At 37.6% G+C, this 13,181-nt stretch overlaps 1 protein-coding gene across 1 annotated transcript in view; it reads left to right on the plus strand.

Annotated features, from left to right (window-relative positions):
• MYO10 (myosin X) overlaps positions 1–13,181 on the plus strand; it is a 163,704-nt gene that overhangs the window by 88,632 nt on the left and 61,891 nt on the right. The window contains exons 5-15 of the mRNA XM_038173950.2: positions 1,970–2,104; positions 3,440–3,564; positions 4,617–4,630; positions 4,760–4,844; positions 5,491–5,594; positions 8,375–8,504; positions 9,417–9,535; positions 10,118–10,264; positions 10,440–10,540; positions 10,778–10,844; positions 12,440–12,532. Of these exons, the coding sequence (XP_038029878.2) occupies positions 1,970–2,104; positions 3,440–3,564; positions 4,617–4,630; positions 4,760–4,844; positions 5,491–5,594; positions 8,375–8,504; positions 9,417–9,535; positions 10,118–10,264; positions 10,440–10,540; positions 10,778–10,844; positions 12,440–12,532 (1,120 nt within the window). The remainder of the gene's footprint in view (positions 1–1,969; positions 2,105–3,439; positions 3,565–4,616; positions 4,631–4,759; positions 4,845–5,490; positions 5,595–8,374; positions 8,505–9,416; positions 9,536–10,117; positions 10,265–10,439; positions 10,541–10,777; positions 10,845–12,439; positions 12,533–13,181) is intronic.

Raw genomic sequence — 13,181 nt, forward strand, 5'->3', positions numbered from 1 at the left:
ATTTGGAGGCCATCAGAGGTATGCAGTGAGCGGGTAGATCATTATCATTGTCCTGACCCGGTTCTGAGCCTGTCATGTTCTAAGAAAAAATTTTGCAGGTACTAGCTATGATATAAATAAGCATGGGAAGTATTTCCCATAGGCTTTGACCCTCTCTGTTTAAGGGTTGTTCTTGATTACTCTGGGGTGGCTCTCAGCTTCCCCAGAACTACACATGTTCCTTGCTGTTGAGCTATGCGTGCTATCTACCTGGCAAGGAGGGGTGAGAATTTAGGCAGGAAAAGGTACGCGTAGCTGTATTAAGGTATTTGCACCAGGCAAAGATGATGCTGGCATTCGTGAAGCTCTTTCAAAACTAGTAGTAGCAATGTTTTGCTAGTCCTTTGGTGTACAGGGAGCCAGTATTAGATAAGTGGAATCTCAAATACTTGCTTTGTTGGCTTGAGCTTGAGTGAGCGCTGGTCTGCGAAGAGAAAGGGGATGAAGCATTAGGGGAAGGTACTTATAATTTGGAGTCCTGGACATCAAGGGTAAAACTAAATTAAAAGTACTACAGAATTGGAGATAGTAGAAGTATGATGAATCATACATGCTGGAACATTTCAGCAAATAGCGTATCTTGTATTAAGTTTTATGAAACATCTTAAAGATTTGGTGATTGTTTGGGGGAAACACTTAAATCTCAGCTACAAAACTCTGTATCTCATTTTGTACTCTGAATGCCTATTTCCTGATGATTTTTGTAATAGTTGGGATACATTTGCAGGAAAATTACATGTTGTTTCCTCAGGCTGTACCTTTCTTACTTGCTTTTTACTGGAAAGCATCATTATCCTTTGCCGTGACCTAAAATCACCAGGCTCAGCACTCAGTAATGGCACAGCAAATGACTGTCAACTCAGTTAAGCTTGCTCCACATGTTCAGTTGTAGTCCAGTGACAAAACTCCCACTTGCTACAATGAAAAGGGTGGAAGACCAAAATATACCTCCTTTCATTGGGAGTAAACCAAAATTAGATACAGTTTGATTAGAAATTAGGAAAACTAGGAATTAGGCTATAGCATAGAATATAATGCTATGACTTCACGTGAAAAGTAAGCAAACTGGACAAACTTTAACCGCAGGCTATGTTTCTTAAAGGCTCACAGTATGCTTTTAATTATATAGTTACATAATTGAAGGGAAACAATACTGGGGAAACAAGCCAAATTTACACCTTATCTTTTTAGACCATTTGTTTTACAGAGAAATTGAGTGCATTGCTTTCTGCTGTATCAGCAGGATTGCTTATTAATAATGTGTTTTTCAAACACCAGTTTAGCATTATCAAATAGTTTTGTTCTGTCAGTTAAGATGAGAGATTTTACATCTCTGATGAGAGGTTACAATTATTTTGGACTCATAGTTCATTTGAATAGGTATATAGAAAGTTAAAGAACATGTAAATTACTAAGAATATCGGTATTAATTACAGTAGTAACCTATATGCACTGGTATCTAACATTCTCCTCATGGAAGGACTCCCTCCTTAGCTAGATTGCTGCAGGATAATCCCAAACTTGCCCAGCCTAACTCATGTTGGGGAAATCTTCGTACTCTGGACTTTCTCACTGAGCATTGCTGTGCCTTTGTGCTAACTTTGTTTTTCAGTTTTCGTGAGAACTGCTGGATGGTATGTGTTCAGAGAGCTGCTCTTTGCCTCATGAGTGTTGTGTACATCTTTACGCAATAAATGCCTTAAAATGCCATCTGGAAAGTGGTATAAAGCCTAAGAATAGCTTGAATTTTGTTTTGAATGTTGTATTCAGCAAGTTTAAAGGTGTCTTCTGTTGCTGTTTGAGAATTGTAACTAATTGCACTAGACTTCCAGACCTCTGGGAGTTGAGAGTTTGGAGGGCTGGCTGTGTAAAGGACTTCTTCCCTGGTATCTAGAACCATCAAACGACTTTCCTCCTCTTCTTCTTTCAGTGGTGAAAGTGGTGCTGGTAAGACAGAAAGCACTAAGCTGATCCTCAAGTTCTTGTCTGCAATGAGCCAACATTCACTGGAACTGTCTTGCAGAGAGAAGACCTCCTGTGTGGAGCAAGCTATTCTTGAGAGCAGGTACTTCCTTCATACGTGTGTGTGTAGCCTTGGGTGTTGGACAAAGGGTCTGTTAACAGAGGTGAGACAGTCTTAGAAGATGAAAGTACTTCAAACCTGGGTTAATGGAAAAAACACAATTTTGCTTTTGTTTTGTGCCAGAGGCCCTATTGCTGTTTCACACGAAACCTATTAAGGTGTGGTAAGTTTAACAGAAAATTGGTTGGTTGGAAATTGCTCGATGGTCTCCAGGCACTTCAGACAGTTTTGAAGGACTGGAGAGTATTTTGCTACTTTGAAACCCCTGTATATATGCCATTTATTGCTTTGAAAACCATTAATGAATAAATTAACCTTGCTTTCTTTCTAATGTAGGTTTGTGCAAATTATTGCTGGTATTGCTTGGTCTCATTTTTAGGAAAAGACTGAATCACTGAGAAACAGTTTAGAGATGGTCCCTCTACATGTGCAATATGATGCATGCTCACTAGTTTTTATAGGAGTTGTCTGTACTGCTGATGGAGTAGTAATTAATTAAATAACATACTTGACTGAGCATCTGGATGCTCTAGAGAAATGCGAGCACAGTGGGATGAAGCAAAAAGATTCATGGTTTTGAGAAGGACTATTTAGTAGTGGCTTTCATTTTTATTTGTAGCTGAATTCAGATACTCACGGAGGAAAATGGGTAATGGGAGGAAGAAACTATTGGTTTGTATAGCCTGCGGATAAGGAAGAACAATATTCAGCACAGTGAGGATAAAGTGTGCAAGTGCTAAAGGGAGAATAAGGAGAACTGATAAGACACATGAATAAATGCATCAGACAAGGTGGACTTTCTACACAAGAGTAAAAAGCAATCAGTGCTCAAATGAAATAACACATGATTCTAAGCTATTTAAAAAACAGACAATTTGAGACGCTATTACCTTTGTTTATCATGCTTCATTTTTTTTTAATCTTTTAATCTGCTGTATCTTGGTGTTTTTTTAAGTGCCTTAGGACAAGGACTATTTTCCCTAAATCTGTATAGCAATCTGCATGCACTCAGATTTCTTATTTCTATGATTTGAGTACTATAATGATAATTGCTTGTGCCTTTTCACAGTTACAGATCAAGCTGCTGAGTAGTTTAGGATTATCAGTCTTCTTGTTCCTTATTACTTGCATATCTTGATAGAAAATTGAGATGTCTGTTGTTAATAAATTGAGAGTAATACTGAGGATGTAGATTATGGCTGAGGAGGGTGTCAGAAGTAGGCTTTACTGAGTGCTATCCCATTCACCAGTCCCTGTGAAGCTATCAGCATTCTGGTCACGCTTTAACACTTCTGTCATTCTTCCGTATTTTCACAGTCCAATTATGGAGGCTTTTGGCAATGCGAAGACTGTTTACAACAACAACTCAAGTCGCTTTGGGAAGTTTATTCAGCTGAACATCTGTCAGAAAGGAAACATTCAGGGAGGAAGAATTATAGATTGTATCCTTGTTTGGTGATTTGTCTTGTGTTTGCAGGCAGCCTGTATATGCACCTCCTCTGTGGAAGGCTGAGAGTGAAGTTGCACGTACTCTTTTCTGTCCTTTTACCCTATTCTGAAACATACAGTTAAGTTGACCTGATTTATGTTGGGAAAAAGAAGCAATAACACCAAATCCTTCATGTGTTTGTGCAAACATGCATTTGTGGTAGGGCAGGATGTGTATAATCTCAGAGGACCAGAATTTTGTACTGCTGCTGGTGAGAGTGGTTCACATGCACGCTCCTAAGTAGTGAGCTAACAGAGCCTTAGTTCTTGGGAACAACTTCAGTTGTCATCTATTTCCCTCATTCATTATAGCTGAAGATAAATTTCTCAAGTTACTGGAAAAGTACTTGAAGGAGAAGAGCTGCTGAGTTTCTGCAGTGTGAGGGTGGGTGGGTCAAGTCCTTAGATTTGTCCTGCATTTGGAAAATTAGACTATGAGCCAGCTCCACCAGAGGTGTGAGGATGAGGAATACAGCCAGGGGATGGTAAGGTGTATAGATGAAGACACAACTGACTAGACAGGTTGATTGTGGACTCCACTTGCAGTCTCAAAATAGTACCTGGCGTAACCAATGTAGAAATTTTTTACATCTTGCCACTCTGTTTGGGGGAAATATACTGGTGGCTTCACCTTCTGAAATCCTGCATAGTATTTTGAACATAAGTTGCTTTTGCAGTGGAACAAATTTCATCCTTAAGGCTGCTCCCAAGCTTTAGATAAAAGACAAAGTAAAGGAAAGCAGATGCTGTTTAAAATGCATGAAAATACAAGCCCAGTTTTGATGGGATGGGAGGAGGAGTTTTGGGAACACATTGGTATTGCAACTGTCCTAGTATTACCACTGTTGCTACTTTATTAATCTTATTATGGTAAAAAGCATGTAGAAAGAAAAGGCCATGATACTCTTCCTACTGTCTCAAATGAAAGAATTAAAATTAAAAATAGCTTGTTTGTTAATTGCTTTTTGTTTTATTCCTTGACTGGAGTTTTTGTTCTTGGCTATAGATTTATTGGAAAAAGTAAGTTCATATTTGTTCATGCTCAGTTAATTTAGTTTGTTTTCTTTGTGTATGAAGATTATTTTTTTTCTTTTTTTTAAAGTTCTTGAAAATGGCTGTTTAAATAGAAACTATTTTTTACTTTGACAGAACCGCGTAGTAAGACAAAACCCTGGGGAAAGAAATTATCATATATTCTATGCTCTGCTGGCAGGGGTAGAAGAGAGAGAGAAAGGTGAGTGGCAAAGCTTAAGTCACATAACTGTACTGGCTTTCTGTTAACAGTCAGCCACAGTGACAGCAGCAGAGAATATAACTGCAGAAACTCAATAAGCCAAGCAGCAAAATGGATTATTTATTCAGCTGGAATTCACTGGGCATGAATTTGAGCTCTACCTGATAAAGTAACCCGCTTAGTTGAAGAACGTCACCAAGCTGTGGGTCATTTTTCTAACAGCTTCTTCTGTGGCCCTGGGAAAATTACTCGGGGACAAACATGCTTCACCATGTTCAAGCTGAATATTTTTGCTGGTACTAAATAACTCCACAGCAACAAAGAGAAGAATTCTGGTTCCTCTAATCCTCTCTCATAAAGAATAAATCTACTGAACAAAAGAAATGACATTTGTATATGTGCAAATTTGCCTAAAGCTGTCTCAGTATCTCCCTTTGGGCCTGCTGTCTTTGCATGCTAAAAAATAGAATTATCTCCATTGTACAGCTAAACAAAGTAAAATAAAACACCATGTTTAATTTTAGTATAAAATGTTGTTCACTACATTGTCATAATTTCTGAGAAGATGAATTGTGAACTATGTAGCTCTGACATATTAATCTGTGGATTTTTTTTTTTCATTCCTCCTCTTCTCACCCCTCATCAGATGCTTTTTACTTATCTGTACCGGAGAACTACCACTACCTGAATCAGTCTGGATGTATAGCGGATAAGACAATCAATGACAAGGATTCTTTCAGAGAAGTCATTGTGAGTTGTTTCACTAATTCCTTATGCTTTAAAAACATCAGAGGAGTGGATGCCTGGGGCCTGTTGATAGAGCAGGAGACAAAGCCTTCCTATACTTACGTGTGTTTCCCTCTGACATTCTGGCTCTGTGTGGAGCTCTCCCATAGAGGCACTAAGCTGACAGGGACTTGTTTCTCGTAACGCACCACTGTTACCATGAACATGTGTCATGTCACACCTCCAGTGTTTGATTTTTTGTTTATTTTTTATTCTATTTTTTTGCAATGGATGATAATTAAGTGAAATGATTAAATTTTGGAATCAGAAGAGTATCAGATAAGAAGATAGTAAAGCATTTACATGCCTTTACACTTCCCTACATGCCCAGCTGTAGGAATATTTACAGGAGTTTAGGGAACCTACCCATCTATATGGTTTTTGTACCAAAACCATCCATATGCCCCACTGGAAAAGCATGTCATGAAGAAAACATAAACTGTAGTCCCTTTGTCAGCATAGCCTGTATCTGAAGTAAAGCATCATAAAGCATAGGTGTGCACAGGAAGCACGTTCTGGTGTCCTGCCTTTAAACCTGACTCATTCCAAACATCCTCCAACAACAGGGTTGCTCTTTGCTCTTCATCATAAAAAAATAAATAAATCACAAAATAAAGTAGTATATTTGCTTTCCCTCCTTTGCCTTTCTCCAGTATAAATAGAGCCACTATATCTATACTGAAATGGCCAGTTATGTTTATATAAAAAGGCTTATTTTATGTCTCTTATTTATATGAGATTGTTCACATGAAAACATCAGAACATAAAGCAACTGGAAATAGCCTGCCTCTTATGTAGAGAATGGTTTGTTTTAGCAGATTGTTTTACATTGCAGGCGTGTCTGCTTCCACTGTCTTTTCATTCTAAAGCTTTGTATGGATGGTGTAGTGCCTGCTGGACTGACGCTGCAGTGCAGTTTGTGGAGAGTGAAGCACGTGGGCTTCTATGATTCTTTCAGCTGCAGTTGAGAAATCCAGTTGAATGCAGTAATATACAGAATAGAGATGAGCAAAATGTAAACACAGTTTAAAAAACAAGTCTTGATGGAGATTTTATCTGAACAGCTTTATACTAATGTCAGCAATTAGCTACAGCAATTAAAGTACACTGACTGTTAGGATAATTCCTAATTGCTTACCAACTTGCTAGGGTTATTCACAGCAGAATTTAAAAATCAATAGAAATAAACACTTTAATGCCCTTCACCAAATTATATTCACTTAGCTATTTAATCTCTTTGCCAAAGTGAAAAAATAAATATGTATTTGATGCAGCAGTTACTTTCAGTGTAAAACTTCCTATTCTGGGGGGGGAGGCTGTTGAAAAAGTTGGTAATTTATTTAAATTATAGCCACATAGCTTAAGTAGATTAGCATGACATTTCATTTGTACTAATCGTCCAAGGGGTAGGCAGAGTATGAAATCAAGTTGGCAGGTGAAGTTTGTGTGCTGTCCAAAATGTGGACACGCTTCATGCACGCGGTGAGGCTGCCCAGCCGCTTACGTGGAGTGGGAGGTGGGCAGAAACCCTGTAGTTTGCACTTACCTGTCTTTTTCTATTATGTTCATCCCCTTTCTGTATGTTGATTGCAATTTAAGTTCCAGAAATGTTACTTAGGTAAAACTTCTTTTACGCCTTCCCCCCTGCTTTCTTTTATTGATGCTTTCCTGGAAGCAAGATGATTCTCAAATGCCTGCGCTTCAGACATTCTTTCTTTCCTTTGTCTTTATGTAGGAGACAGTGAGGAAGACTTGCAAAGTGAGCATGGAGATGAATTCATAGTGTTGCTGCATTTTTTTAGAGCTCTGTTTTGAAAGGTCTTCTAAACAAAATAAACCTTCAGCCTCTGCACTTTTGTTTGCAGGATGGGTCTGAAGTTTTCCGTTTGTAACTTACGATTTATGAAAGTTAAAGTGTGTCGTGTGTCTACTTGCAGTGACCATAACATGATGCACCTTAACTGCAAGGGTATAAAGCTATGATCTAGTCTCAGACAGAAGCATACTAGACCCAAGTTTTGGTAATTTCCAAAGGTATATAGTCACCCCTTCTATGTCAGAGAACAGTGGATATTTCTCTCAATATTTCTTTAAATAGAGATTTGCTGTTCTTGTTACGTAGTTGAGCCTTGATCATAGCCATATTGGTAATTCATAATTTCAATGCATTTTATATAAATCTGCTTTTCTTTCGCAGTTTTACTGTAACATTTCAGACCATGCTGGTAAGATCTGTATTTGGGCTTCATGGCTGGCCCAGAATATGCCATAGAAGACCTCCTCCGAGATCTCCATGGCTGAGAAACAAACAAACAAATCTTACACATTGCAGTGTTTCCTTCCACATGCTTTGTTACCTGCAAGGCTAATTGGCAAAATTTGGTAAAAACACAGAGAAGGTTATCATTTATCAGTTAAAATCACTGAAATTGTCTAATACACAACTCAGTAGGGCATCTCAGTGTTCGTGTAGTTTTAGTGAAGAATTTGAAAGCAAATAATATCATCCTTATAGTATCAAAAAGAGATTTCTTAAGACCAGACTAATACCTGTGTGTTCCAAGTTGTCCTCAGAATGTCCTAAAATGCATTCAATTTGGGTTGAAGCCACAGGAATTAACTCCTGCTAGTCTTCTGTTGGTACTGACTTGCGTTGCAAGGGCCTGACAACGTGGTGAGTTTGTGCTTGTCCCCCTTTTTGAGTCAGTGTGTGTTTTATTTAAGAAGTCCACATGTCATTCCAGACTGCAATGGAAGTGATGCAGTTCAGCAAGGAGGAAGTGCGAGAAGTTTTGAGGCTGTTGGCTGGCATTTTGCATCTGGGAAATGTTGAGTTCATCACTGCTGGAGGGGCACAGGTGTCCTTTAAAACAGGTGAGAAGGCTGTGCTTCCTTGTAGCATGTAAATATCTCTTGTAATCTTATATTCATTGCTAGTAGATCCGACCATAGCAAAGACAAACACTGAAAAGGTATTTTTGCTTTTTAGCACTTGTAAATTTTGATTTAAGTTTTATTTTTTGCTTTTCAACAGGTGAAGCAAATTAGTCGTTGTTGCTGGATGCTAGATCTTAATTAGGAAAGACCTTGAACATGTATTTATTCCATTAATAGTAGTGAAATTCCATTTTATTTTAATTCTTTGTTTGAAATAATCTCAAATTGACCAAACTTAAGTGAAAAAGTATGTTCCTTAACTGATACCTCCACTGAAGGTATATTTTGTTTAGAACTTTATATACTGCAGTTACAAACGTGAAAGCATGTGCTGGTATGTGTAAAGACTAGGCTTCTGAATATTTTAAATATTTGTTTGTATATGGCAATAAAAAATAGCATTATGTCCTGTTTTATATACTGCATTACAGCAAATTAAAATATGCAGTAAGAAAAAAAAAATGCTGGTTTTCATTATCCCAAGGAAAGCTTAAACACATTCATCTGTATGGTGATTTACTTTTTGTATCTGCAAAAATATGTTGGAGTAAGCAGCAGATTGTTCGAATCCTTGATATGTAGCATTAAGAGGAAAAAAATGTGACTTAATTGTGATGAATCTCCACTGCTGACTTCCTTCAATTGTGCATATCTGTGATACTGTGCTTTCTTGGTAGCAACAGAAAAAAACTCTAGAAATTCTAGCTGTCTTTTGATCTCTAATTCCCATCATAGATTCTAAGAATATTAGATGATTAGAAGCATCTTAAATGCTGATTGACATAATAATATCAAAAAACGAATTCCACGACCTTATATATTCAAGGACATATTTGTCTCTTTTGCCAGCTCTGGGTAGATCTGCTGAACTACTGGGGTTAGACTCCACACAGCTAACTGAAGCATTGACACAGAGGTCAATGATACTCAGGGGAGAAGAAATCCTAACACCTCTTAGTATACAACAGGTAAAGCCATCCATGTTTTAACATATTTCCCTGGTCTGGTCAATATCTGGCTCAGTCTTCACTTCACTAGTTAAATCTTTGGCTGCTCATACATCAAAGTTGCCATCAAAAATGTTATGTAGTTTTTGTTTTGGAAAAGTATAATTGGACTTCTAGGAATCTCTGTAGATCCCATTCGGTCATTCTGGCCAGGGCTGGTAGCTTGGCTGTTGTAATTATTAGTCTGATTGCTTAACATTTTTTCCAATTTCTAATCATGCAGGCTGACAGTTTTCCTTGTTTGACATTTGTGTTACGTAGGCATTTGTGAAAACTTTCATTAAAAATAATTAGGTTTACAAGGGGATTAGAAAAAGGTGTACATCAAAATACGCTTACCAGTGGAAGGGGGAATATTACATTGTTACTACCTACCCTTTTATTTTCTTCATCCCCAGTTTGTCTGTAATTTTCTAATCTTTGAATGCTTTAGTTTTAAAATGTAATTTTAAAGCCATGTAAGTATGCAGCTGTTATAACTTACACTGTTAAAGTTCTCAGTTACACTGGTGATTGGTATGTTGTGTGTTATTTTCATTGCAGGCAATCGATAGCCGAGATTCTATGGCTATGGCACTTTATTCTCAGTGTTTTGCTTGGGTCATTAAGAAAATCAACAGCAGAATCAAAAGCAAAGAGGACTTCAAGTCCATTGGAATTTTGGACATATTTGGATTCGAAAACTTTGAGGTAGATTTCAAAAATTTGTTCAGATGAACTGTCTGATATTGATGCTTCGTTGTTCTACATAGCTTTGCCATCTTCACTGGAACAGATTAAATTTGTTATAACTTCAATCAGTTCATTACTTGCAAAGTAAAATGCTTTGAATGTATACATTTTTGAAAACGTCTTCCCTTTTTAGGTAAACCGTTTTGAACAGTTCAATATTAACTATGCAAATGAAAAGCTCCAGGAGTATTTCAATAAGCACATCTTTTCCTTGGAACAACTGGAATACAGCAGGTAAGGGTTCCAGGTGAAATTTGAAAGAATTTTGAAAATATAAATATTCACTTGAAATTTGCATTACCAGCTACCTTAGCTTCCTTTGAAAGTATCTTACTCTGTCTCTATGTATTTTTTAAAAGAAAGCTGATTTCACGGTAATTTGCAAGACAAACACATCAGCTCCTCCCATTTGTATATTTAAAATCTTTTCTTTGTAGTTGTCAATAAAAAGGCTCTCCTTATTTTCCTTAGGGAAGGACTAGTTTGGGAGGATATTGACTGGACAGACAATGGAGAGTGCTTGGACCTTATTGAAAAGGTAATAAAGTATTTGGAATCAGTACCAATTTCTAGATCTTTTTCTCGCGTAATATGTTTCTAAAACACTGCTGACATAAAAGAGTAGATGATAGCAGCTCTTGCATGTTTGAGTAGTGATCTTTTAATATGATCATTTTCATGCATGGACATATTCTAGATTATATTGTAAGCTCAATATGCATATCTTTCCTTGTAACTTTTAACAGTGTGTGATTATATACAAAAGGAATATCTGGAAATTATTTAAAAGAGTAGAGAGTCTGTCTTTAGTCATGAAGCTTGCCTTCCTGTTTTTTTTCTTCCTATTAATTACACTAATATTCATTGCTATAGTAAAGAAAAAATTATAAACTTAACACTATAAAGTCCACATTTAAAGTGTAACATGCAAGATAATTTCTACTTTGCAAGTAAAAAAAAAAGTTTTACTTCTGCAAGGCAAAAGAGAAGGCTGATAAGGTGGCAGGAGGGGACGAGACAGGACAAAAAGAATGACCATGTCTTTCTGTCATAATTACTTTTTCTGGGTTGTGGGTAAACTTTATTTGTTGCCTGACAGTTTTTGCTTCATCCATAATTTGGTGTGTGTTCTGATTTGTACTAAAGAGACATGTAAAAGATTGTGAAGTTTCTCTGTAATTATTGATCGGAATATTAGCAGTGAGGGGCAGGTGAGACACAAGTTCACTGCCTAGATATGGCTGGATGCTGTCTGGCTGAATCCAAAAGCCTAAGTTACAAACAGTTTTCATGTGTCCACTTCTGCCAGCAAAGCAAGAGGACTGCATGAATTTATCTTTGCATGGCTTTTTGAGTTTACGTAATCACAGAAACTCCATGGTGGTAGGCAGAGGATGTAAGTGTCAGGATGTGACTGCCATCAGAACAGTGGAATTTGGCAGAGGCTGCTCTAGGCTAAGAGGAAGTGAATTATTAAAATGTGCACCTGGAGAACTGTGTTTCTCTGAGAGGCTGTATCAACCTGAAGTTTGCTGGACACATTAATTAACTGCAGGGTAGCTTACTTTGTTTGCCACCTATTCTATTACAAAAAGTAGGGAACATCAAAGGAAATTATGAAGAGGCATATGCAAAACAAAGGGAGGTTCTGTTTTATGCCATGCATAGTTAAACTGTACATCTTTTGTTGTGCCCCTGGGCACTGTGCATGCCAGAAGCCCTTATGGGTTCATCAAGTAAGTAGATAAATTCATGGAAGGAAAGTTGTTGAAAGGCTTGGGGAGCCCCAAGCTGCTGATCATTGGAGACTTTAAGGCAGGCTGGAGTTGTATTCTGAGGCAGAATCACTGTATGCACCTAAGAACTCCCTACATGAAGAAGATTGTGGCTTCTTTCAGTAGCTTCTATTTCTTTGTTTTGTCTGCATATTGTATGCTGTATGTTTCAGAAGGAGTATAGCTAGGAAAACAGGATTGCAGTCTTCTAGGAGAGTGGGTTTTTAGTCATGTAGTCATGGCTTTGCGTTTCTCTGCAAACAATACCTTCAAGAACATTGTGATTTTTCCAAACTAGGGACAAGATTGGTGTTCATCTGTGCACTAACTCATCTTCTGCCTGTTTTCATTGTTATAGAAACTTGGCCTTCTGGCACTCATCAATGAAGAGAGCCATTTTCCTCAAGCTACTGACTCCACCTTACTGGAGAAGTTGAACATCCAGCATGCTGTATGTGATGTCTTGCTGATGTATTCTGGGAAAATTATGAAGGGCCTTTTTGCTTCTGTAGAAATGCATGGTTCAAATACACAACATACAGTTGCAGAGGATGCTATGGACATGATCCTACTTGCTTTCAGAACTTGAGTCAGTTACCAGGGAAAACAAATCCTTGTTACTGTCTAGGTCAAGTTTCATGTTGGTGAACAGGTCAAATTCAGCTCTTAGAGCTCTGACAACCACAGTAACTTAGATTACTTAGATTTTCAATTTCCCTTGATTTAATGAAGTATTCACCTTGATGTGATTTTCCAAAGTGTTGCTGTTCCCTCTGTACAGAACAGCATTACCTTTATTTGTAATCCTAGAAATATTTTCAAGAATTTTGGTGATGCAAGCATATATCTGCTGATCTTTGTAACTGCCAATTTAAGACAGAACCGTCCTTTCCGAGATGCCTTTAATAGAAGGGTTTGCCAGATGGTTTCAGCTTTAGCATAATGTCTTTGTAGATACTATCAATCTGTTATTATTGCATTTAAAGTAGTCCAGACTAACAAATCCTATTACTGTTATAAGTTGATTGTTTGCTTTTGGAGTACTAATCTTCTGGGGAGTTTGCAGGAAGACAATGGTTTGTTCAAGTCTGGGTTGAGAG

The sequence above is a fragment of the Anas platyrhynchos genome, chromosome 2, assembly GCF_047663525.1.
Source record: "Anas platyrhynchos isolate ZD024472 breed Pekin duck chromosome 2, IASCAAS_PekinDuck_T2T, whole genome shotgun sequence".
Lineage (NCBI taxonomy): Eukaryota > Metazoa > Chordata > Aves > Anseriformes > Anatidae > Anas > Anas platyrhynchos.